The 27,198-nt window shown below is 34.7% G+C and overlaps 1 protein-coding gene across 1 annotated transcript; it reads right to left on the minus strand.

Annotated features, from left to right (window-relative positions):
* Nucleotides 1-434: 434 nt before the first annotated feature.
* On the minus strand, nucleotides 435-26,879 carry LOC120251499 (protein ALWAYS EARLY 2). The gene is made up of 19 exons (XM_039260019.1): nucleotides 26,768-26,879; nucleotides 25,911-26,012; nucleotides 25,725-25,790; nucleotides 23,020-23,097; nucleotides 15,271-15,460; nucleotides 13,598-13,872; nucleotides 13,149-13,509; nucleotides 11,401-11,484; nucleotides 10,619-10,908; nucleotides 10,460-10,516; nucleotides 8,153-8,479; nucleotides 7,871-8,049; nucleotides 7,515-7,797; nucleotides 5,966-6,205; nucleotides 5,687-5,851; nucleotides 4,226-4,366; nucleotides 3,882-4,100; nucleotides 3,316-3,600; nucleotides 435-946 (listed from the first exon to the last, which is right to left on the minus strand). Exons 1-19 carry the CDS (start codon nucleotides 26,840-26,842, stop codon nucleotides 755-757), a joined length of 3,609 nt encoding a protein of 1,202 aa, XP_039115953.1. The 5' UTR covers nucleotides 26,843-26,879; the 3' UTR covers nucleotides 435-754.
* Nucleotides 26,880-27,198: the final 319 nt, after the last annotated feature.

Raw genomic sequence — 27,198 nt, forward strand, 5'->3', positions numbered from 1 at the left:
AAGCGTGGCCACGTATGTATAGACCAATACATTTAAAAATGCAGTATAATGATTCAAGAAATCAAAAACAATAACAAACAATTTTGTCAAAACATAAAACCCTTGATTTTCTATTAAAATAGACAAATGAAATGACTGGAGGTGAACAGCGGCATCAATGCAATTGCAATATCTTGGAGGTAATAAACGAAACACCCAAACAATTAGTAGTTTTAAATTTAGAAAATTAGTTCAAATGGAAAAGAGAAGAAGAGGCCTTGATTAGAGAAATTACCTAATCTTCATTCGTTTATAACTTGAAGTACCTGCAACTGAAATGTGTAATTAATAGCTCCAGATATTTACATAAAAAATCATTATCAGCAAGCAACCCTGAAAAACTCCCATTTCCAAAGTTTATCACTCTTCAACATCAGTTTTCAAGCTCCCGCAGAGGCAACAACATAAAAATGAGCATTAAACTTTAATCACTTCCCCCACAACTCTGCTTGCTCATTGTATTTGCATGCATCTGTTATTCCTCATTAACCTTCACTTTATGTACATGCATCCACAAAGTGCTAATCAGGTGAAATCAAGAAAGAACGCAAAACAAACCAAATACACTATGCCAATGAATTGGAGAGAGAAATCATGAAATGCATGACTCGTACAAATAGCATGGGAAGCCAATGAGGCATCATCTTTGGCCACCACTATAAGGACATGAAGGATGAATATGGATACAATCTCTAACAAAGAAACTTCTACTTGTTCACATGATCGGGGTTTCCACTGCACTGGGAGTGGGTAGCAGAGCAAGCATTTGATTTTTTATGATGCCCATGCATGTCTCAATCTCTCTGTAAACTGGAAGGTTTTGCTGACTGTAAGGCTGCAAACTGGTGAGTGCAGAATCAAGAATTTGAGCAACCTCGGCAGGTGGGTATTGTCGTTCAGTGCACGTCTGCAAATTTAGACAGACAATTTAAGCTTCAAACTTTTGAGTTGAGAAGTGTTAACATCATGATAATTTACAATGTATATTACTAAATAATAAGAACAGTAACCAAAATGTCCATGTTCAATTCTTAGTACTACTTGATGGAAAAGCTCATTTTGAAAATCAGGCGGTCCCATAATTTATGGTTTTTTTACAAGTGCATGTAACAATATGATTCTCTCATGCATGCATAAAACAATTTTGTTATTTTTGTTGTTAGAGTGATAATAATATATGTTTAAAATATAAGGGTACTAATGTCGTTTGGGTCAAGTTTAGAAAATCCTAATTCCACTTTTATTTAAAAAGAGTTATCTTCCTTTAATAGTTTTCTTACTTGTTTTGGATTGTATTAACATAGTATCAGAACGGGTTATAAACAAAGAAAACAAATCTTGATTGCAGCACTGTAGCAGTGATGTAAAGTGGCATTACAATGCAGCATTGGACAACACTTTCTAACAGTGTAGTGGCGGACGACACTGATTGGCAGGCAGTCTAGCAGTTCTTTTGGAAAGATTTGTTTTTACGATAAAGTTTCATGATAAAATTAAGAAAATTAATGTTCATCTAGCTAGTTCCAACTATAGAGATTGGTATTAAGTGATGACTAATTTTCTTTAAGGAAAAGATGTAATGTTAAAAATAATAATAATAATAATAATAATAATAATAATCTATGACATTAAGATACAATTGAGACAAATCTATTTACATAAGAGTAGCACAAAGTTTTCTAAATTTGGTGGAATACTGTCTTTAGTCCCTCTAATTTAATTTGTCCTCATGGGTCCCTATATTCTTAAAATGGAGAAAATCAAGTCCATCTTCTGACAACTGTTCAGTTTTCCATCCACCAATATTGACATGGCCACCATCTTTTCCCTTCCAATTCCTACTACCAATTTGTCACCACATTCAAAAACCTCTCCTCCAACTCCCCATTCTCCCTTCTCCTCTTCCACGCCATCCCCATCTACACCTCCCACCAATCCCTCCGTTCCTCCAATGGGAGCGAGATAGGGTCGTATTGGGTCCAGATCCGATTTGGACCCAAATCTGATTTATTTTTAATATGATTTTTTCCCGAACTATTTTTTTTTTTAATGATATTCGAATCTTTCAAAAAGCCACATCAGCATTAATGGCCAGAAAACCAAATGGCAGGCAAAAAGTGGACTTAATTTACCCCATTTCAAAAATATAGGGAATTCCTGAGGGCAAATTAAAATAGAAAGACTAAATGGGCAGATTGAGTATAATAGTGGGACTAAATAGGGAATTACACCTCTAAATTTAACACAAAAGACATTAATACCCTTATATTTTGAACATATATCTAACATCAGTAACCAGATTAATTGAATTTCTCAATATTTCTTTGTAAAATTTGGTTGTTTGCAGGAATAGAATTTAATTTAATCAAGTTGTAGAATACCAATCAAATATAGAAATGCCTACAAATAAGTAATTAAAAAAAAATTGGACTAAAAATAAATACAAGATTATAAGCAAACACCATACTACAAAAATCAAGACTAGCAGAAAGTGAGGATGAAACTACACAATGCTCATCTTTTACAAAAATCAAACAATAAAAATCCATCATAAATAAAAGCAGCAAGAACATATTTCCAAGACACTAGTCACACAACAGTCAAACTTTGTGAGAGAATCAGTAACAAATAATTTGATGCCAGATGAACTGAAAGACAAAACTACATAGACAAAGCGGAAAAAAAAATGCAAGAAATGAGAATTAGACATGAATATGAAGGGAAGAACTGCCAAATATGGAGAGGCACAAGGAGGCCTCAGCAATGTGTTTTATGACACAGCCAGAGGGAGCAATACTTGACCTCATGATAAAAGGTGACCCTTTGCCCTCTGGCAACAGATGACGAAGTCCATGGGTGATGTCGAGGGGATATGACCCAATGCCAGCACAGAAAAGGAGCAAAAGGCTCAAGGGCTTATGGCCGAGCACTACATAGGGTTGTCATTTCAAAGTCCAACAGGTTAGTTGACTCAAACCCACTCTTTCCTCATTAAAATAGAAACTAATAGGCCTGAATTAACTAGTTTCTCTCCTTCCTATATTTATTGACCTGAACAAATAACTGTTTTTTCAAAGGATATAAACGGATTGGACTTAGATTGCACACATTTTTATTACATCGGTGTCAGGCATGCACCTTGGCACTGTTGGTGTTACAAATTAAATCACAAGTTAACTCAGCTGATTCAACCAAGAATGTACATGCATTTCAATTTGCAATTTGGAAAGGTCATATAGAAACATATGATATAAAACAAGAAAACTTTCAGCATACCTGTATCATGAGCAATGTGGCGACGCAGGATGTAATTAACTCTGAAGGATAATGAGTCCCATTTGAATCGGAAGAAATTTGGGGTTTTGAACCAAGGGGACCCAACATTGTTGGCTCAGACAAACACGGGGATGTGTTTTCCTGATTTACAGAATTTCCAGGTCCTGAATCAGCATGGACTTGCCTCGAGTTAACACAAGGTTCAGAGTTCCGGCTGTTTGGAAAATCCAAGGCCTCCCCAACCCGAACAAAAGCATCATCCCCTTCCTTCAACGAACATACAGCCTGAAAAATCATATCACCACACCATTTTGCCATTATTTTGCCATTAGATGCAAACCACAAGCACAATCACTAAAATCACTAAAGATCTCAGAAAAATTTGAACTTGCAAAGTACAAAGATCATAGTTTGACATCACAAAGGGAAAAAAGTGGTTGAAGTGTCAAGCATAGAGATGATTTTAATGGTAACTAAATATTGGATGTGAAAGAAATAACAAGGTGATGAGGAAATGATATCAAAGTTTCAAATGTGATGGAGAAAACTCAATAACTTTGCTTTACCTGAACAGCCGCACCAACTAACACCCTGGCTTTCCTGCGTGATGTATCAACAATTTCCACAACATGACATCCAGCCTCACGATTGAGAAAAGCAGAGGGATTGAATGATGATGGAGGTAAAGCAGGGCCCTCAGAATTTTCCATGGGCCTGATCCATGGAGGTGTGGAGTTGCCATTATAGGAATTACGCTGCCTTAAATAAAGCAGAGCTGCTGCAACCTGAAAGCAATAATGATGGGACAAAACTTTCAAGCGTCGAGAAATTCAAATACAACATCGACCCAAGGACAATAAATGAAGAAAAAGAACAAAAATTTCACAAAACACTCCAGAAGAAAACTAACCTGGTCATTCGCATCTCGTAGCTGCAAGAGTACCAAAGCATACTGTTTCTTAAAAATTTCAAAATCCTTGATAAAGTCACCATCCTTTTGCTTTCCAGATACTTCCTCATTCATATGCCTCAATTCTAAAAGCAAGGCTTCCTGAAAATGCAAAAAGCTTCCAATTAAATGGCCCGATCACACAAATGCTAGAATTATTATTATTATCTATATAGCTAGTGCTCTATGCAAGATAAGACCGTAATCCCTCCTACAATAGGATAATTAATATTTCATTTCTCTCCCCACTCATGAGGTCAAGGGTTTGATCCTGTCGTTTATCCACATTTATCAAAAAGATCCCACATGTTGGAGTTTTAAAGTTGTTCTGCAGAAGCTACCCATCAATTGCAAGAAAAAATTCACTACTATACTGTGCATGCGCTACATAATTAGTGTTGTAATCTGACTCATACCAACTAAAATGTTAAATTGATAAATTTTGGGGAAAATATCATTTCAACATAAACTTTAAATAAACTAATAAAGGCATTTCAGTATTTCACTCTAGAACAATGGCTCCATCAACAGCAGACCCTTTAACAGAACAGAAAGCAAAATTTTAAAACAATGTAATATTTACCCTTAGTGTTATATATATTTAAGGAATAACCATTTAAAAAACTTGCAAAGATAACCATTTTTTTAAGCCTCTCCTACCATATGCCTATCAAAAGCATGTGCGACTTGGGACATTAATCTAAAGACAGAGGTTTGTAAATGAGGACCAACTTCCATTTGATTGAAGTCAATACTCTGAATGCCAACCTTTGCCGAAAGGAACACAGAAATGCACTCTTGAAATTGGGTAGCAAATGACCTTTAATTAAATAGAGTGCACTCTAGCTCCTTAACTGCTCAGTCATAGGTTGGTAATTGGGATAACAAACTACCAAGTTCCTTATCCATAAATGTAATAACTTATGATTCAACTGAAAAGTTAAATTATGCATATTACCGGAAGTCCCTATCATGTCATGACCAACATAAGAAACTTGCAACCCTGGTTTAGAGTGTTTCATAACAAATACTTTTACCTGCCACTTGGATTTCTTTTGAAGGATTAAGATTTGGATCATTTATCAAAATATCATCATAATTTGGGCAGCTGTACAACTAATGATAAGTTTTCCAGCATAAAGTTAAAGTAAAATGTAAAGATAATAAAGCAATGTATGCGCAATACCACTACGTTGGAATAGCTGATGTAGCACATGGAGATTAAATTAAAATTTAAGCAGTGGTTAGCTAATACTTTTTAATGAACAAACTAACTTGACAAATCTTCTATGAATGTCTAGCAAAAAAGGCAAGACTTAGATTTCACAAGTCATACTCAAAATCTCATCTATGAACTTTACTGAAATGAAATAGCCATATAACAACTAAATCAACTTGGAACAGAGCACCATTCAGCAATACCTTCTTATCAAGTGCACGAGTCAACTCAGTGAGAGCTCTTATATCCGCTTCCCTTGCTTGTAACTGTGCCAATGTGCATGGTTGGCTATACATTGCCTGTTGTGCAGCTACAGCAACTTCATTTGCAGCAGCTTTAGCCTGTACAGTAGCATCAACTGTGTCTTCCTGTCAAAACGTATTCTCCAGTCAAGAACTAGGGATACAACATCTGAATTTTTTTTTCTTTCTTTTCTCTTTTTTCTTAAATTGTATAAAAACAAAACTAGTTAGCCTTTGAACCTTCGCTTGCTTCAGTAAGGTATTCATTGAATAATTGGAAGTAATATGAGCAATCCCATCTGTCATATCTAAATTCTCCGCAAGTCCAGATTTTGGAGCCCCTTTGATCTTCCAATCCTTAGGTTGATCATCTAGCTTTATATCAGTAAGGCTGTTGCAGTATCTATCAACTCCAATATTCTGTCTTCTAAGAACTTCAGGCATATTTTCTGATGGATTCAAAGGCATGCAATTGATATCCTGAGAAGATAACACCATAAATAAAATTAGCATCTTAACAACAATACATATATTCTTGATTCTATTTAATGCACTTATTTGCATAAGTTTAAGCCAATTCCATTAGAAATCAAATTCTTCATTGAGAAGAATTTTAATTATTCTAAATTTTTCATAAGGGAAGATAAAGGATAATTAATGAAAATAAAATGCATTGGGAAATATAACTAGGGCAAATAAACTGTTCTACAACCACCAGCACAACTTACCACCTTCATTAAAGATGGGTAGAAAACATCTTGGCCCAACAATGTTCAAATAGAGCACAACAAGAATGGTACAGTTGAAGACAATTATGAAATCCAGAATTGAGCACAATATCAATAAAGATATAAAACCAATGAAGTTGTGTGAACTAGTATGCATCAACCCAACTACCTTAAAGGTCAATTGAAGACAACAATTTATTTAGGATTGGAATACTAACAGGTCACAATTTGTTCACTATTGTTCAATATCTATGAACTCCATTAGATGCTTGTATCAATGAGTAGACTATGTTCCAGAATCCAGTACAGAATTATGCTATCTAACCTGGATCAGATAAACCAGCTGTACAATGGAAATAATCCCCTTTCAAGTGAAAAACTAAATAAATGGCAACATGCATCAGCAAACTAACCCTTTTGGTTTCATTGCCTTGATCAAAAAATTACAACATATATCACATGTAAAGGAGAGATTCAGAATCTTATATCCCAAGGTATGCATTGCTCTTTCTTATTACTTTCCGTAAGGCTGTGAGAAGAACTATGATACTCCGAAAGAATTTAGGAGTCAATGGATACATGTTTGAAATTTGAATGTGTGAGATCCAGATTAATCTGAAATGTATCTTAAACACTTCCTTGGTTACAGTTCATACTAGATTCACAAAATTTCTTCCTCATGATCAAGAAAATCTGGAAATATGATGCCATAATTCAAACATTTGAAATACTTCTCTAAAGTGTCTTTCAAACTTAATTGACAAGGATACAAGGTGTTAAAAATGAGCACCACCACACACCACAACAGAAATCCACCAACCCACCTACCGCACACCAACCAACACAAACCCACAATTTACCCTTATTGTGACATGTATATTTCCACAGCGAACCTATCACAACCAGGAGTTAATATATCAAGAATCCAAAGCCTGCGTGATATCATAACTCTCGACGAAAGCATCATTAAATTGAGCAAGAACTAAGCCTTCAAAAGCAATTTCTTCAGATAAAATTGATGAGTGAACATATTGGTAAAAGAAATAGAGTATATATATTACCATAACAAACTCAACTCCTAAGTCAGGCCGATCAAATTGAACTCTGCACCGATTAGAGTCAACAGTCAGAATACTGCCATCATGAATTTCTCTAGTTTTTGGATGATATGCTATAACCCTCTGTCCCACAGACAAAGGCCTAGCCAAATCTGTTGGGAGTCCATCCCTAACACCAGATCGCAGTTCCGAATAATGCGTCCTGACTGATTCACGATACTGTTCTAGTTTTTCCCTTTCTTCTCGTAGAAAGTGATCCGACAATCGGCGCGGCTTCCCAAGAGAACTACAAAAACGAAAAAAAATTCAGCTGTAACCATATTTCAGGAATTAATAATTCACAATTGGCCATTGACTACCTTCGTATGACACCCCATTCAACACGAGTTAGCCTTGGTATATGGCCCAATCTTACATGATTCAGGTACTCAACAAACTCACTTTTAGCAAACCAAGGGTAATCAATTGCACTGTAAAACCACTCATATACACACCATCTCCGTAGTGACCGAGAACCCACGCAATGAGAAAATTTTTCCTGCAGTAAGCAGTAAAAAGAAGATAATTAATAGCTCTCACAGAACTGAAAACAGTAAAATGATGCATACAGACATTAATTAAAATTACAAAAAAGGATAAACCTTGAGTAAAATTGACTTGTCATTGACTGGATATACAGATTGGTCAAGATGTTCATCTGTAGAATTTTCACTAGGCTTCAAATCCTTCTGAGCCAATGCTTTAAGTTCTGATTTGCGTAGGGTCCTAGCTTTGGTTGGCAGACTACTTTGTTTTGTCATGGAAATCTGTGCAGTTGCTTCAGTCAAATCTCTTGCTGCTCTTCCAGAATCAGCATTTGGAGAGGAACGCTCCAATGGCTTGACAAGTTTTCCTTGCTTTGCGGGTGGGGTTCCTTGATTAACCCGTTTGGACTTGATGGTGGATCTCTTACCTTCTTCCATTGATGCCTGAAAGCAGTTAAGAAAGAATAACAAGTAATAAACTGTTAATAATTTCAGCATAAGAAAATTTCTCTTTAACCAAGATAAATTGATCAAAAACATTGAAATAATATCCTAAATGCAAAGCTAAAAAATTAACTGGAAAAAAATAAAGTGTACCAAAAATTGTAGCACAGGAGCTAATAATGAAAGCACATTATAGTTTAAGTATATAAGGAAAACTGATGCACAGAGCTAATAATGATTTAAAGGATAAATTAAAAGTACATAATAATCGGAGAAACAACTGGATTTGGAATATAAACAACAGTGCTTTTAGTAGAGATACAAGTCACAGGATAGCCAAACTGCTTGGTAGAAAATAGACATGAATAAAAGGAAAAGAGTTAACAGAGAAAGGAGAAAGATGGATACTAAGCAAATCTTCAGGGAAGAATGCAAATAAATTTTTAATGATAACTTCTTACAAGAACTAAGGAGCTTAACCTCTAAGAGAGCAGATACTCTGAAGGGATTTATTTGTTTTAGAATCCAATATATAGCACATGCTAAAGAAGAGTGGGTAAAATTTCAATTTTGACAAGCACTCTAATGCAGGCATTCACTAATTTCAGAATATTGTGTTACAGTTACCAGATTCTTCATCTTGTTCTTGTGCTGCAATAGTATCCATGAAAATATGGTTGGATTAGAACCCAAATGAGATACTATACTAATCCTAATGATTTCTATTCTACAACCGCTTGTGTTAGTGATGATTGAATAGGTTGTTTCTTTTAGGTTAACTCCAATTTTGGTGAGCGCAGTTGCCTTCTAAGCATAATTATTGGAAATTCTATTAGTGAATGCCTAGAAACTATTTACATAGGTTATCCAGCGTCAGTTGAATAAGGCTTAGTTAATCTAATGCAGCAGTTGGCTTTATTAGTTGTTCCTCCAAACGGAGTGAGCGAATTCCACCTACTCAATTCGAATCCACCCCTTCATAGTTTATTCTTCTCCCTTACTCTCACTATTACAATCCTTCTTAATCCCTAACTGAGTACAGCCTAAAAATGTAAAATACCAGTCTAAATTAAAATAAATTAAAAAAAAAAAAAAAGATTTGTAGGAATGTGATGGTTTCTACTAGTCCTTCAAAGGAAATGAAGTACAAAACAGATTACAAAAAATAGTAATACAGATCAAGCAGCAACCAATAACCTCGCAATTGTTTAAAAAATTTGAACAAAGGAACTCCTAAGATAAAAATCAATATGTATTGTGAAAATTACGGAAAAACTGCTTAAAGAACAATAGTAAGACTCCAAGGTTTACCAATATTTGAAACAAATAAAATAAAAAAACACACACTATTGAAATCATTGACCTCATACAAATAGCACCCTCATATGAAGTAAATGATATATTCACTGTGTAATTAGACAATAAAAATTGAACAATTAAGACATAATTTTCGTAAGTAATTCTAAAAATATAAGAAATGATATATCTTCCTAGTTTCTATAAATAGGTGTGATTTGCATTTTGCACAAGGACATGCCAATCCAGAATAAAAAGATTTTGCATGCCTAATAAATTAAAATCTTCCATTAAAATTGAGAAATAACTAATCAGGCTTTTATAAGGGAACATGAATAAGAAAGCCTATTCCAGAATTTAAATTAATATCTTCTATAAATTAAAGAATAGAAATTCCCCTTCCCTATGAGTCAATGGATAGTGGTTTTCAATGAACTTTTCAACACATTCTTGCTTTTTGAAATATTATCTATGATATTTTTTTTTTTGCAGTTTACTTATTACTAATATTTCCAAGTCATTCTTTTACTCCTATGACAACGGACATCAGTCCATCCTTTCCATTGCCTGTCAACTCTCCACCTCTCAAACCCCAAAAATCCTTTATGATTCCCAAAAGCCCATATTGTGTCGCCCTATAACTAGAAATTAAGCCATGAAACTAGCAAAGGATAAACTGCATACCTCCATCTTCTGAGATTCACTAGCACAATATTCATTATCTGGATCAGATTTTGAAACCTGAATTAAAACAAAACCAAGAGTTGCATAAAATAATTAATCGATTTGTTAATTTATAACATATAGATTACATATAACAAAATCAACTTCAAATGAGCTCACTTTTTCATTCATAGGTTTCCGCTTTCTTTTTCTCATTGCCCTACTGCTAGATGCACAGATTTCATCCTTTAGTTCATTCAAAGCCTTTGAATCGTACGGCATTCCCTTTAAAAGTTTAGAACTTCTGCGAGTAACAACATCCACCCCACCAACAGCAGATATACTCTTCTCTTTTTTCCCTGAAATTTTAGACCGTTCCCTATGATGATTAATGGGCAGTGATTCAGCTACACTTGGCTTCTCATCAACATCAATATTTTTCTCTTCTTCCTTGACTTGGACAGATGACTCTAGAAATGCATAATGCAAAGTAAAGACAATAAATTCTTAGTAAGTGAGAGCCATGATGAAATGTAGAAAGGATAATAAAAACTAAAATAAAAACCAGCAAAAGATAAATACATTTTCATAAATTGGAGTCCAAAAAAGTAATGAAATTGAAAATAAAAATCAGCTTAAGCAAAAATTACTGCATGCCTAAGTATATTTCACCATGTACCACTAAGATGCCCATGAAATGCTGTTCATAATTTAGTTTATCCATTTAGCCAGTACTACTAAACATAGTTACAGATAGTATCAAAGTTGCATCCTTTTGACAAACACATTTAAAAGAAAAACTGAAAGTAATCAACTGAAAACAATGTGTCTTAAGGGGCAGAACTAATATCCACAGAAAAAAAAACTCTCAAGATAGCTCAATCAGTAATGCAAAATTATAATCATATTTAAAAGCAAATTAATAGGTGCCACACAACAAAAGAAAACCCGCATTAACTCACCAGATTCAACTGTAGAGGCAGGCATCAGGATATTTAAAGACAAATCCGCTAATGTCTCCAGAGCATCTAGGCCAGAGCTTTCATCTAAATAATGGATGATTTTATCAACAACAACAGAAGCAATTCAAAACATTAGCCATGCAAAGGAGGTATAAAGATACAGTTACAAGAGTTATCCACATGAGGGTCAGATAATAAAGTCTACTCCAAAGAAACAGATTCTAAAATTGCAGTCAGACAATGCTGTGATCACATACAAAATCATAACATGTAGTTCAAATCAGGAGATTGATAAACCAACAACAACATGAGCTACAAGCTGAATTTACCAAACCAAACATGAGCCAACAAAGATAAGCCACTCAAGTTCGAAATTTGGAGTAAATAGTTCAGTATGTGGTAACTCTACATCAAATGACCAACAGCATTTAAGGATAAAACATAACAGTGGATGACTATAAATTTAAGGAATATATGGCTTACTTCTGAGCCATAGCACAAAAAAGTCTTGAGCCTCAAGCAAAAAAGAAATGGGAAGATTATTACTAATCAGCAGTATAAATTGGCACAAGAAGTGTGACTAATTAAAAGATATTTGCATTACTAAGAAGCAAACTAAATCTCACAATAACTTATATAACCCCTATATACTATAATAACTTCGTTCTTTAAAATGAAGTCATGGCAAAAAAAAACAGGGCTTTTTTATCAACTCTTAGGCTAGAACTGCTCCTTCTAGAGATTCTCACTAGCAAACAATTATTTGTTATATAGCATCCCCCATGAAAGAATTCCTTAACCATCTGAAAGGAATATACATATATAGAAAAAAACATAATAAAGTTTAATTGAACAAAAGAAATCTTTTTGTCAAACAAAGCCACAATCTTCAGCACTATCAAAGGAAAAGCAAGATACTTTGGAACAAGCCATTCCCCATGTAAAAGAATAAAATAGAAAACATTAAAATGACCAAACCATATAAAAAATCATGCTTTCTATAATCCAGAATTCTTTTATGCCCAAATTGTCATGTGTGTGAGGCATGAACAAAGGGTTAACTTTTTAGGTTAAAGCCCAAATGAGTATATAACAATAAATAAACAAAAATAGGTACACAGATAAAATCATTTGATGATTTTTATAAAGATTCCATAGTTTAGCTAAGTTTGACATAGTAATTCATCTCTAAGGATAAACTGGTTTGGCCATCTCCGGCGAGAAAACCACAATAAATCAAATAATCCCAGGTTAACCAATTGTCAAATTTGGAAGGAAAAAAAAACATAACAAAACAAAAAACAAAGAAAAATAAAAAAAAAATGAGTCAGTACTGATATTCATAATATTTGACCAAAAAACACTTCAACAGGCAAGAAATAAATCTACTATTAAAAAGAGAAGCAGGAAAGAGTATCTTTCCATTATATCTGCACTGTAGCCATGACAAGACATCTTCTGATGAAACTAAAATTAGCCATAACTTTGCCTACCATTAAGTTAAGAAAGCACAGAACAATTACAATGATCTGGATAAAAACAGTAATATGACATAAAGAAATGAGAAAAGAAAAAACAATATAACTTGGAAATGCCAACATGCGAAAGAACATAAACAGCCATGCTTTACATGCCACTCAAGAAATGGAGAAAAAAAAAAAGGGAAATTGGTAAAATCAACAAAATATTACCATAATGTACAGCTCAGAGGAAACAGAACAATTTCAAATGAAACCATAAAAGAGTACCTCCAAAATATAATTGTCGACTTCTCTTCCTCGAACCTCTAGAAACCTGTGCATATTTACCATCTGCAACCTCAACATCTTCTTCGTCTTTAACTTTTCTTATATTAAGCCCCTCTTCAGTACCACTACATGCTTCCCTTTCATCATCTAAATGAGCACTTCCATTTTCTTTAGAAGCCTTTCCCGGAAGCCTCTTGACCTTCTCAAGGATTTCAGTTGTGCCAGCACCTTCAGTTTCCATAAGGTAATTAATATCTTTGCCAAAATCAGCATTCTCAGCTTCTCTGCTCTCTAAACTACCTTCCATAGCATCTCCACCATCACAAGTAAATTTAGAATTGACCATCTCTGAATCACCATTCTGCACATTTCAGGAAAAATAAATAGATCAACCTATCAAGTAAAGACGGGAAAAGAAAATTGAGTAAATGGAGCAATAAAGCTGCTACCTTTCTTCCATCACTTGGCGGGGGAGAGGATCTGACATGATCTGTCCTTCTTCCAGGTGTTCGAGAAATCTGAGGAGAGCCTCCTCTCTGGGAAGCCTCTGCCAAAGCCAATGCTGCAACATGGGCACCTTCATCGTCAGCAGAATTGACTCCAGATCTAACACCCGGTTTTGTAGGAGTAAACTTTGCCCGATCATCTTTCCCATATGCATATGAAACAGGGATGCGAGGAGTCCTCTTTCCAACAGCACGAGGTTGGCTCCCTGCAAAGATATCTGAGAATTCCAGAAATTAGTTTTAGTTTAAGTCAAAGATCACATCACTCTTTCCCTGACATATATCATCTTTCTCCTCCAACATTTGGACCACGGGTACAGATACTGGAGAGCATATATGAAAAGAACATCAATTGGACTGTCACTCAAACAGTTGGTGTTGTGACATGCTAATGAAGTTAAATTCTCAAAATAAATCAAGTCAAATTCTCAAAACGGTTGTGATGCAGAACGAATAGAGGCATGGTTAAAAAGAGGAAAGGCAACAAAACGAAGGAAGGAGAGGAAAACAGCATGAGGTAAAGAAAAAGTAAGTGAAAGGCCAAAATTATGGAAAGTGCAAAGTAGAAAGAAGACAGGTAGTGAGATAAATAGGAAAAACAGAAATGGGTAAAAATGAAAATGGGGAACTAAGGGAAAAGGTAGGGAGGTATCAAGATAAGGAGTGTCAAGTCAACAGAAAGTGACAGTGTGAGCAATGAATGAAAGGCTGAGTAGTCAATAAAAACAGCAATGAGAATCAAAAGAGAAGAGCAAGTACAAAAGAATAAAAGAAAAGTAGTGAAGTAGAGCGATAGTGGAAGTTGGAGGAATGAGATCGCAAGTGAGTTTTTTTAATGCTACGCAAAACAGGTAAAATTCCAACTTGGTGAGAATCTAATATTACTCATGTTTATGTTGGTAATCTGTCATCACATTATAAAAGAATGTGTTAATGTGATTATCATTGGCGTGTCAAATCCCCAAGAAATGTCAAATAAAACATAGGAATAATTCTTATCCCAAACAGATGCTTGGAGATCATTTCAGGATCCCATAAACCAAAAGGAGTTGCAGGCTATCCTTGCCCGGAAGGGGCTTGTAGAATTGATGGCACCATGGTGGTTCGATTTCCACTCATACCCTAATTGTACACTTATTCAGACTAGAACCTTTAAAGAAAATCCATATAGTCCTAATAAACATATACAAGGATTGGGCATCCTAATTGATGAAATTGGACCAACCCTCTACTTCATAAATGGCTTGGATTATATCTGCCAATAGAGAGGTATGCTCAAAATCAAGAGGGCTTTTTGCAATCAAACATTTGAAAAAAAAAATTTAGCCCTCTTTATAATCAAAGTATTAATAATTATTCAAGGTTAGCATATAGATAGAAGAAATTAGAAGAGGAAAAGAAAAAATAGACGTTAAAATATATCAATTGAGGATGAAGCATCATTAGCCCTAGATAGAAGCTCCAAAATTGCTTACATGCATAAGGGACAAAATCTTAAACATTGCCTAGTAAACCTGGAATGTGTAACAGTGCACAAAAATTCTAAGGGAGTATCAGTTATATAACAAGAGCAGCATCAGAAATTTAAAACATTCACCATGCATGTTTTAACTGACCTCCAGAACGCTTCTTTTTCAGTAAGGATAAGCACCCATAACTTGACGAGGTAGACTGATTTTGCAAATGATCTGGAGAATTCCCATCAGAGCCTTTTGATATAAGTCTAACTTTTCCTCGACTTCGTTGTTGAGGTTTGCGAGGTGTTCTTGATACATCATTACTCTCTCTGTCACTGTTACTAGCGTCCTACAGTTCAGCTCGTTTATTTTAGATTGCAACAAGTTGCTAAAACCAGATAAAGCATATCTGTGAAATTAAATGCAAGAGACACAACAACCACAAATATGAAGAGTACTAGACTCCAGTATAACATTTTCAACCACCATATTGCTATAGCATCAAAAACACTTGTTGCTACTTCTAAATAGTGGAAAACTAACAAAGATACTACAGTCTCAAGGCTTTTTTCTAGTTTAAGAAAATCAAAGAGTCCAATGCTTGTTGCATAAAAGAAACATGTTAGCAAATGCATCACTTTAATAGCCATAACAAAAAAAATCATGCCTCAATGTAATTTAGCTAATGGAAAGTGGAGGCTTTAGAGATTTCAAACAGCACTCTGCCGTCAGGCCACCATAGTAGTGGCAAATCAAAGACAATTTGAAAAGACAAAAAAATCTGCAAACTAGAAATAGAGTGTAGGAATTATACTAGATATAGTAAGTCAAAAGGCCTTTTAACGCAGATGTAAACCTTAAGAACCATAGAAAGCAAGGCCTTCCACAACACTGTTCCTAAACAGACTCTTACCCAAGCACTAGTGAAGGCACTAAAGCAAGAAGCCAAAGAACTCTACGTCGATGAGTCAAAGAATTTCTACCAGATTATTGAAGTAACATTCGTAGGCAGATTAAATTTTATATAGTTTGTATGTGCCCTTGCTTAACAAGCTATAGTCTACTTGCAAGCAGGCAAGGGGTCAGTCGAAGTCCATTAAAAGAACTGAAATGCTTTGCTCACTGATGTCCATTTGGTGTAATTATTAAATCTTGGGAGGGGTACCCTTGGAATCCGGGATCCAACCTGGCCTCCACATCTAAAATTTTGGCAGATTCCTCCAACATTTCAAATCCATTTAATGTTTCTCCTTATTCATATGTGCCATAGAGAAGTCGATATCCATGTCTGATGTGCCCAGCAGCTTGACCTCACAGCTTTTAGCAGCTATTTTAACACCACCGAATCAGGATTCTAACATAGCCAGGCTTCTTTCTTCTTTTCCAGAATATCATAGATGTAAATCCCTTGCCCTGCTTTCATTTCATTATGAAACCTAATTTGGCCTTAGGTCTGAAGGAGAACCGCTCCATTTCTCTGAAAGATAACCCAAAAATACTAGCCTTCGAGATCCAAGAGGAGTACTCGAAATCTGAAATGCCTACATCAAACAGCTTTTACTGAAGGGGAAGAACATTGCACCACATACCCATAAGAAGATTAAAGCATTTGAATCCTTCGTTTGGAAAGCTAAAGATATTCACCAAGATCAATTAATAGCTTCAAGATCCCACCAAACTTCAAATTATTATCTTATCGTTTTATAATAATGGCTTATAAATATGGCAATGCTAAATATCTGAAAAGGCCCATGTTCATGAAATACACCAGATATTTCTGAGAACCCATGGGTAACCCCCACATAATGGTTCATAAATACTGTAAACCTGATATATTTACAAAAACTGACAAACGAATAAGTGTAAACATAACATCCTTCGTTTATTTTCAAGTTCCTTGTAAAACTAGGAAAAAAAATATGAAATTATTCTTGTCTCCTATCTTCCTTCTTCACATAAAAAATTTTGAATAAATTTCTACTTTTTTCAAAATCAATGGTGTTTTCCATACATTAAATGTCCCGCCTAGATGATATTTTTTGAGATGCTGAACTTAAGATAATGAAATCAACAAAAATTCATCTGAGATAAACAAGAAAATATTTCCTAACCCTCAAACCAATGTTTCTCCAAATAAACAAGTTAAAGTTAAACATGATCATCAATTCCCAACTCATGATGAGATGCACATAATGTTCTTTGTTTCATTTCTCTAAATAGCAAGAAGGGCCTTTCCAATCATGTTTGTGTTCAAATAAATCTCAAAGATACACAGACATACATGACTTGAAGTACAACACTAACAACTGTTAGATGCAAGTCAAACAAATATATCTAGGCCTAATTCAACCGAAAAACTTAAGTTGATGAAATGAAAGACATAGGAGTACAGATTCGGAGATCTATATTTACCAAATTAATAAATGTGAGATCACTACTTCCTCTAATACACCCTTGTTGCACTTACAAATTTCATTGTTATCTCATGCATTTAGCTAAATATCATGCATTTTTCCTAGTTTTCATAGTGATTTCCCCTCTCTTTTTGTACAAACTACTCTCTCTAGTTGTTTTGATTTCAGAAAGCAAGAATTGATTGAGAAATCCTGGAGACTGGGAAGAAACACAACCTATCTGTGGTCTGCGAGAAGTACTTGTGGTTTATAAAGTGACTGGGGCCCAGCTTCCATCTTTGGCTATAAAAGGACCAGAAAATGGAATTTAGGGTAAGAGGAAAGTAAGGAGAAAAACGGGTTGGCGACTGAAAAAGAAGAAAGGAGGCTCTGAAGACTTTGAGAAGGCTGAAGAAGGAGAGGAGAGCTGGAAATTGAAGATCAGACCCTTGTAGACGTCATAGGGAGTCCTCTCAGCCTTGTTGGGTTGTTTCCTGCAGAACTTCCATTCTTTCTATCTTTCTTTTGTAACTAAGACAATGTGTATGTAGAACTTTACTTAGGTTTGGGATTAGCCCAAGGTGTTGAGTGTGTGATGTGTTAATACTCTTTTTGTATGGATCTTTTATACTTAATGGTAGATTTCTTGAGTTGATTTCTGATCTGAGTACACAGCTTGTAATTGTGAAAGCATTACTTGCCTACCTTAGAGATCTAGGTTAACTGAAAGGATAACCTGGGTCTTGGAACCTCATTAATCACCCTGAACTTACTGAAAGGTAATTCTTGAGGGTCTTTTGCTTAATCACCGTGTTTATTCAGGTTTTGAAAGGGTTTATCTACCACGAAAGTAGGAGATGGCCCTACCAAGACCTAACTTGTTATCTCTTGAAAGAGAGTGACAAGTAGCTTAGAATTAATGCCCTTCAAGAGATCTACCCAAATCTAGTCTAGATCTAACACATTATTCATGTTACACCTTGTGGTGGGTTCCCAAACCTAAGTCTATTTTAACCTGAAGTGTAATCCACAACCCTGTGTTTCTGCAGCCTTGATTGTGTTTTATTTCCTGCTTCTTGTGGTTCCCAATTCCCACCTTTTTAATTGTCGAGATAACCCCTTGTTGCAATAGGTTGGTAATCATACTTGGTCCTCGTGGGATCGATACTTATTTACTACTTGGCAAAACCGTGCGCTAGCGGTTGTGCAACAACCCTTTTAATATGTGTTAACCTAGTGTAACTAGCCATGTTAAAAAAAATAAAAAAAAATAGAAATAAAAATATAAGTAAACAAATCAAACTATGTTAAATGTTACCCAAACAAACTATATTAGATGCAAACCAAACTATCCGTCCCAAAAGCTTAAGTTGATAAGATGAGAGACCTAGACTTATATATTCACATCTATGTTTACCAAATTTTAGTTAGTCGAATATGGCCCCTTAATACGTATTAGTCTATTATAACCAGCAATGTAAGGCCCAGGATTATATATACAGTGCAAACAAGTACATACAGCCCAATTTGGGGTTTGAAAACAATTCATAACACGATTCGTGGGCCTTACAAGCAAAGGAAATCTAGGTAGATATTTGAATTTATAAGTAACTCTCAAAGCAGACCAAAGCAGGCCTTTTCTAATTCGACTATAGATTCAACAAACAAATGGATGCTTGACTATGAAAAGAAAAAGTACAACTGCAACAAATAATGGCTCAAATGGAGAATAAAAATGTTTCAAATATGCAACCTAGCCTCTTAGCAATCCAATAGACAATAATTTAAACTATGTAACATGTCACTTGTCAGTTTCTTTAAGTTAAAGTCAAGCATGCACTATCAATATTTTCCACTGTGAATCATGTGCCAAGTAAAACCAATCAAGCCTAGCCATAACATGATACAGCTGTATAAAACACAAGTTGATAACAGCCATCCAATATGGAGCGAACAAAGTGCAACAACAACAAGCCATTAGTCCCAACTATTTGGGTCAGCTGCATGAACCCTTCACTTTTATGTTGCTCTATCAAAAGCCAAAACACTAAATAAGCCAAGCTCGGACATATCATTTCATATGATTCATAAATAGGCAGATCAGATGACCTAGTTTTTAACGCACACAAATCTGTAAGGGGTATGATAATGACAAATTCATATTTTTCTTATTCATCATTTTAGTACATCAACATATTTTGAAGCTTGATATTGACTTCTAGAATCGTTTATTCAAAAATCTTTCTGAAATACACTCTACATAAACTGACACCTTTCTCCTATTCAAAGCTGAATGGTTAGACTTAACCTTACTTTTTTGAAAATGTGAAGAGTGTGTTTCAAAACTTGTCATATGCCATGTCAATCTTCATGTGACAATGTGGTGCTCTTCTTACGCAAGGTTTTCAATTTTAGCAGAATGCTATGGTTTCCACTGAAATGATCCTTGACAAATTAGTACTATTAAGCAATCCCAAATTTAAACCATTTAAAATAATAATTGCACCAAGAGAAAGTCAATTATTAAGGGATCAAATAGTTATTTTATCCAAAAAGTTGACCGGTAGACCATGCCTCAAAATCAATGTAATTAAAAGCGCTAGACGTCTTTAAGGCAATGAGAATGCAAATCGCCTAAGGCGCTAGGCGCCAACCTAGGCGCTCGCTCAAGTGACATGAAGCGCTATTTAAAAAAAAATAAAGTAAAAAATATAGAAACCTACACTGAAATTGCATACGATTGAACTTAAATTAATATAATAATCATCTACTAAAATATTAAAGACCCAAAATAAAAACATTAACATAAAATCATAAAAGATAATCTAAACTTTAAAGCTTGGTATGCAAGACCTAATTTAGAATCTTTCCCAATTAAACTTCCTTATCTTTCACGTGAAATATCTTAAGTTTTCCTCTAGTATACTTCTGAAATTTCCGCTTTTTTAATCTCTTTCTTAGTTTTGCTTAGCAGGAATGTTATTCTCTCCTAAAAGTCTCTCTATATTCCTCTTGTTACCTTAATTTTGTTTAGAAAAATAGAAAACATCCTTCCTCTTAATTATTACACTTTCCAAGTATAATTATTTAAAACGTTATTATATCCTAAAAAGTCTCCCGATATTCCTCTTGTTGCCTTAATTTTGTTTTAATAAAATGGAAAACCTCTATGCTCTTAATTATTATACTTTCCAAGTATAATTATTTACATTTCCTTTATAAATATATATTTACTACTATGCAATATAATTTCCTAAAAAACACTTAAAACCCTATAAAAAAGGAGAAAACAAACATAGACAATGCTTTTCTTGCCTTTTTTTGCCTTGTGCCTAGGCTGAGGCACTCACCTAGGCAGCGGTTCTTTGATGGCACTCGTGCTAGAGGGCTATGAGGCGCTATACCCTCGCATTGGCAAGCGCTTTTTGTGCTTTTAATAACATTACTCAAAATAACCCTTCCCACTACAAATCTGGAAAGCTCACACACCATGAGCTTCCCTAATGGACATAGCCAAATTGCATTTAGATCAGCAGTCAACTTGAATCAATATCCAAATAAAAAAAGAGATCTGATTCAAAGAGTTTTCAAGAAATTTTATTATTCCATGTTCTATGACTTTGCATTTAGAAAATCTAGTTAATTAGCATACCAAATCAAGTTATAGCATTTCATAAATTTTCACAAGTTTGAACAAAAAAGACTGTTATGTTTTGATCAATGTGTAATTTAGAACCTGAAAAGCCATTGTGACCATTGAGGGGAAAACAATAGTATAATAAAAGGTAAGATAACAATATTTCATGCATTTCAAACTTTTGGTGCATGAAACTTATTTTTTGCATTATACTCCCTTCATTCTTATTTAGTTGTCACATTTTGGAGCTCTTCTCTGTTCCTTTTTACTTGTCACATTAGAAATTTTGTGCAGTATTAAATAATTTTTTCCAAATTTACCCTTTAATTTAATGTATTTGTACAATTTTCGATAAATCACAATCAACTAAGTATTAAATTATATACTCCACTAGTGGGGTTTTAAATAGGGGTAGTTTTCGAAAGTAATGAAATTTTTTATTAAATATAGGTAACCAATTAACTTTAACCAACTTTTCTTAATTTGTGTGAATTAGGTAAATGTGACAAGTAAAAAGAAACATAAGGAGTACTAATATAGTAAAGCTCAACATCCTAATCATCTTTCAGTCTTGAAAAGGTTGGCCATAATAGTTTACAATTATCTCCATAAATTGAGAAGTATTAAACATTTATTGAAATCGCTATAGATCACACAATGGACACACCAATGAAAAACTCTAAAATCTTGATTTTGCCATTTAGATAACGCTAGGCTATGAACCAGACAAATACATGCATCCAGGGAGGATTAGTTGATTGATCTCTATTTCTCATAAAGAAGGATCGGATCCAACCAAGGTTGTCATAGGCGTAAGGCATATCTAGGCGCAAGGGGATCCTGGGGCCCAGGTGCAAGGCACAGGTGCGTGCCCGATCAACACTAGGCACACCAGTCACCACTAAATAAAATTGAAAAATCAGAAATAGTTGTACTAACAATTAATTTGTATTAAACTTTTAAATTGTCCTAAAGATTAATATCATAGAAGACAATCAGACATTAGAAGAAAAAAAAAAACGTCCATAATAACATGTAAAATAATATTCAAATGTTTAATACAAAATGCGATAATATGATATAATGCAAGCATCGAATCCAAATCCTAACTTGTATAATAAAATCTAGATTTTAGTAACTATCATCAAAATCATCAAGTCTATCATCATTATCATCACTACCAACAGTCTACTAGGAGGTGTTGCAAGCCTGCGATGCAAGGGAAATAAACGAACAATAGTGGATCGGCCCAAAGAGGAGAGATGAAGTCTTTATTCTGCTTGGTTGGTTGTGTGTTAGTCGCCCTAATTTTAATTGTATATGGACCTCTTTTATTTTTAATCATCAATATGTGTGGATAAAATTAAAAGTTAAACTAAACATTTAAAAAATAACCAAATTAACTTACTGATATTACAAAGGCGCGCCTAAGCCCATGCCTTGAGCCTTGCACCTAGGCTCAAAAGCGCTCCTTTATAACAGTGCCCGCCTGACTCCTATAAAGACGCAGGCTGTTGAGCCTTGCGGCCGAGGCGCGCCTCTTTGACAACCTTGGATCCAACTAGTTTTATGAACAGTTGACTGCATGATAAACTCCTAATTTTATCACATTCAACAACTGTGGTAATGCCTCTAGGATTCAGACAGAGAAAGGGCACTTAACGTCTAAGTAGTTGTTGTTATTGGTAAATAATCCAATGTCGCATAAAAAGATCTAAATATTGAAGTAGCCATAATTATGACACCATGATAAAAGGAAAACAGGTTGATTTCTAGAAAAAGAAATTAACAGCAAAAACTGAAGCTATTAATCCCATAAGTATCCAAGATCGTATCACGGTAGACATAGTGCTAAAATAGGAGAACAGTTGATCTAACCATGATATTGTAGTGATCAGTCATCATTGCAATTAATCCAGCTAAGGTAGCTGTTCCTTCCGGAAGGGATAAGTATGCCTGCAATTACTGACTGAATTAGAACACTTGTATATAAACATACATTCCAGAATGTACAAAAATAAAAAATTTAAAAAAAAACTTAAAGCAGAATAATTGTGGTGATATGTAAACAATAACAAAGGGGTTTTGAGCAGTTAGGTTAGATGTTGCAATGGCATCTGCAGTGCCATTTTGTAGTTGATTGGTCTTAACAGTATAGACTTAGCTCAAATGTCAATCACATACGTGACTAATGTGGCATTACTGATCTAAACCCAATGACTACCATGACAAATCATATTAATTTCAAATTTTCTATTGATTATGAATTAAAGATATAGTAAGTTTGTAGGAAAAGGAACTGCATCCTCTTTTTGTTTGTTTTAAATAGAGATTAAAGAACAGAATTTTCAGACATACAAATAATCTTAAGTTGGTTTCTTGAGAAAGACATCAAACTGCATAAAAAATTTAAAAAATGCAGGATATTCATCTACTTTTAGAAGTTAGACCATCTAGCTTATTTTTCACTTCATCCTTTTAAACCATTTTATGAGGACCACAGAGGGGTTATTACTTTATTTGGATTTAATTCTGAAATAAATGAGCATTGGCTTAAAGACATTTAGAAAATAAGGTCATAGATATTATCACTTGATTACATTTCCATCCTATTTGCCCATAGAGTAGAACAAACCAAGCAACTTAATCCACATTGTCAGATATAATGCGCAAATCAAAATAAATATTCAGAGACAAAATTCTCTAAAAAACCATTACATTATGATTTCCTGACCCATATTCAAGTTCCTTGTTATTTACTTCTGGACTTCTGAAACTACAAAATAGCTAGATTATGGCCATTGTCACTTCTCATACACGATTAACATCACAGATGAGGTATAAAAGCCAAGTAATGATTGACTGAAAAATTCGATGGCAAAGCTTAAGTCTATTTTAAAGTGAAATATAAAGTCCCAATCTTGATTAGAGAGAAGGTCAAAAATGCAGAAAAATTTCTTCTTGCTCACATCATCAAATAGCCAAAGGCCAAGGCTCCCTCCCTCTCAAGAAGAATAAATACCAGCTATGTTGCCACATCAGCATAAAAGCAATTCACTTCATAAAATCCCCATTACCTATAAAAAGCTGTTCCACCTTTACCCTTACCAGCTACCCCTGCTCCTTGAACTTCCCAGAAGCCATTTGCAACAGTATATCAGTAATGCAAGAGAGTACAGTGTGTTGATTGCATCTCAAACTTGAAGGAAAATGACCACCAGACTAATTGATATGTTCTTTCTTGTGCCATATCTTTTTATTATGTCTAAATAAATGTCAACTGTAATGATGTCTTCATTTGAAAAATAAATAGTGATGCTAAGTATTATGTAAATTTGCGTAAGAAACGCATTTAGTCCCTATCTTCCCTGCTATGCAAATAGAAGATTTCCAACATCAAAATAAGGAAAAATCTACAGATTTACACAAGAATAACTTCTGATAAATATCAATAAAATAAATTCCATCATGAACAACTTCCTTCTGAAATCGTACCCAAGTCAATGTGAAACTAGAAACTCAAGAAATACAGCTAGTGGTTATCAAATTAAATATACTAAAGGAACCTGCCAAGGCAGGAATCACATTAATCAAAGGTGAGATAGGTCGCCAACATGAGGAGATGATTTACCGCGTTAACAATGAGGCAGAAGAAACTTCAACAGGGCAATTTATTCACCATAGGAATAATCTCTAAATGAAGTGAAGATAAATCATAAGAAAAAAAAAATTAAACGATAAATTATTAGAAAATATTATTTGAATGCACAACAAGAAGGCAAACATATGACCAATGCAAAGTAGATAGTGGGAAGATATATAGATGTAGAGGAAGAATGTTACAGTTGGATAAGTTTAAGCATTCCTAAAAACTGGAAAACAATACTACAAGGACAATAAAATAAGATTAGGTCTTTGTCAAGTAGTTAGGTGCACATATTTATAAATCCTTTGCTAGTTTTCTCTTATTTAGAAATGCATCAAACATTGTTGGATTGTTTCCTGAGCCCTTGTAAACTACAGTCAACACAACTAGTTGCACATTCCCTTGATAGTAATCCCCATCATTTTCAAGATATTGGTACATCATCTTCATGATGCTAATCTTGTGAGACTAAGACTTCTTCATAGCCTCATTGTTTGGGCTGTACAAGAATACAGGCCTCATAATAATATTTATAATATTAAAGTTTCAAAGTCATGCTCAAACAGAACGCTTCAGAAGTATCATTCCAATCCAATTGGTGGATTTATGATTATATTATATACGTACCCATCAATCATGCACTCCAACCAAAGCAGACAACGGAATTTATCAAAGAAGTTTTTGTTTTTAATTTTTAAGCAGGCCACGAAACCTTTTCTACGGCAGAGTTGCAACATATATGATCTATAAAATCCACCACATCTGGAGCACATCATACCTTCTAAAGCTTAGTAATAGAGGATCATTTAAATAGTTCAGCAAGTTTTTAATTTTTCTTCAGAAGTCATGGTAAACTCACAAAACTTACATCAGAAAACATGATTTGCGCAACATAGCTATAAGAAATCTGCAGATAATCAAGAGTGACAGGCTTCACCTTATTCATGTTGTAGAGTGTTTCCACCATATCTGGCGATCTATTGTTCCTTACAGAACCAGCCACCTGCAACTCAAATAAGTATAAGAAACCAAGAACACTAACGAAAACATTCAAATTATCCTTCAACAAGCCTAATTATACACATAGTTCTACCAAAACAATAGCATGATATAAAAGGCACACCTTTTTCCAATCTTTCCCATACTTGCGATAGGCTTCATAGAAACGCTCAAGCTCTTCTTTACTCCATTGAGGACCGAGCATGTCAGATATTTTCTTCTTCGGCTGAAATGATAAATAGTTCAATTTTCAGGGGGAGAAAACCAGCAGCAACTACACAATAAAAATCCCTTCAAGCAACCACAGCCAATTAAAGTAACAATAAGGTGATAAATGTAAACATCTGACCAGTTTTCAAACAGGAACTATATATACCACATATAAACAATAAAAAGACAAAAAAAAAACTCCATCAAATGCCCAATAAGGATGCCAACTCTTTGAACTTGACAAAGCCCATGATAATATGATCACTATCTTCATTAGATTCCACCAATACAGACTAAATTCAAAGAAACTAAGTTTCTTCACACTGGAGAAGAAGGACGATTCAGGGTTCCTCGGAATCACCGAAAAAAGACAATGAAATCAGACTGAAACCAGCCAAACTGGGCAGAATTTTACTGGACTCGAGCAAAAATAATGAAATTCTGCCAATTCTTTGAACTACATAATGCTCATGATAAACATTATCACCATTAGATTAGACATGAAAGAAAAACTATTTCTTCATTAGAATCCAATCGACTAAAGCGAATGTTCCCATTGATGAGCATCCAGACGAGATTAAACCAAAGAATTCAGTTTCATATCCAGGAGAAAGAAGAACAAGGGGAATTCAAGTTTCATCCAGAATCACCAAGATACTGATGAAATCCAGAGCAAATCAATCAAATTGTGCCGAATTTCACCGGATTCAAGCACAAACCGAGAAGATTCTTCCAAACAACAAGACGGAAAAGGGAAGAAGAGGGAAAAACCTGAGACACCCGGCTGCCCCGCCTCCGCCCAGGTGGACGGCGGCCAATCTCCGGCCGAGCCTGCTCGCCGACCATCTTCTCAGCACGCTCGGAGAGATCTGAAGAATTTGGGAAGAGGCTTTGTGCTTGGTCGCCCGCCTCCCTTTCTCGATTTTAAGAGGGGCGAGAGGGGCATGTGGTACGTGGCAGTACTAAGTGGCGCCACGTTTGCACAAGCATTTTTAAAAAAAAAAAAAATTTTTTGAAAAATTAAAAAATTCCTTCCGTTTGGCTGAGAGATATAATTTGACGAGTGAATTTTTAAAAAATAATTCGCCAATATATTTAAAAATAGCGGCTTTTTTGCATTTATATATTTAAATATTATGATTGCGTATATACCCCTATAAAAATTGTAATTGCATATTTACGGATGAAACCATGGGAAATGA

The sequence above is a fragment of the Dioscorea cayenensis genome, chromosome 20 (genome assembly GCF_009730915.1).
Source record: "Dioscorea cayenensis subsp. rotundata cultivar TDr96_F1 chromosome 20, TDr96_F1_v2_PseudoChromosome.rev07_lg8_w22 25.fasta, whole genome shotgun sequence".
NCBI lineage: Eukaryota > Viridiplantae > Streptophyta > Magnoliopsida > Dioscoreales > Dioscoreaceae > Dioscorea > Dioscorea cayenensis.

What these genes read in the sequence shown, in the direction of transcription:
- LOC120251499 (XM_039260019.1), bottom strand. Translation starts at nt 26,842, where the DNA reads ATGGTCGGCGAGCAGGCTCGGCCGGAGATTGGCCGCCGTCCACCTGGG. An exon ending in TGCCTCTACAGTTGAATCTG is followed by an intron (nt 10,909 to 11,400) that starts GTGAGTTAATGC and finishes ATGCATTTCTAG; the next exon opens with AGTCATCTGTCCAAGTCAAG. An exon ending in CCTTACTGAAGCAAGCGAAG is followed by an intron (nt 5,852 to 5,965) that starts GTTCAAAGGCTA and finishes ACGTTTTGACAG; the next exon opens with GAAGACACAGTTGATGCTAC.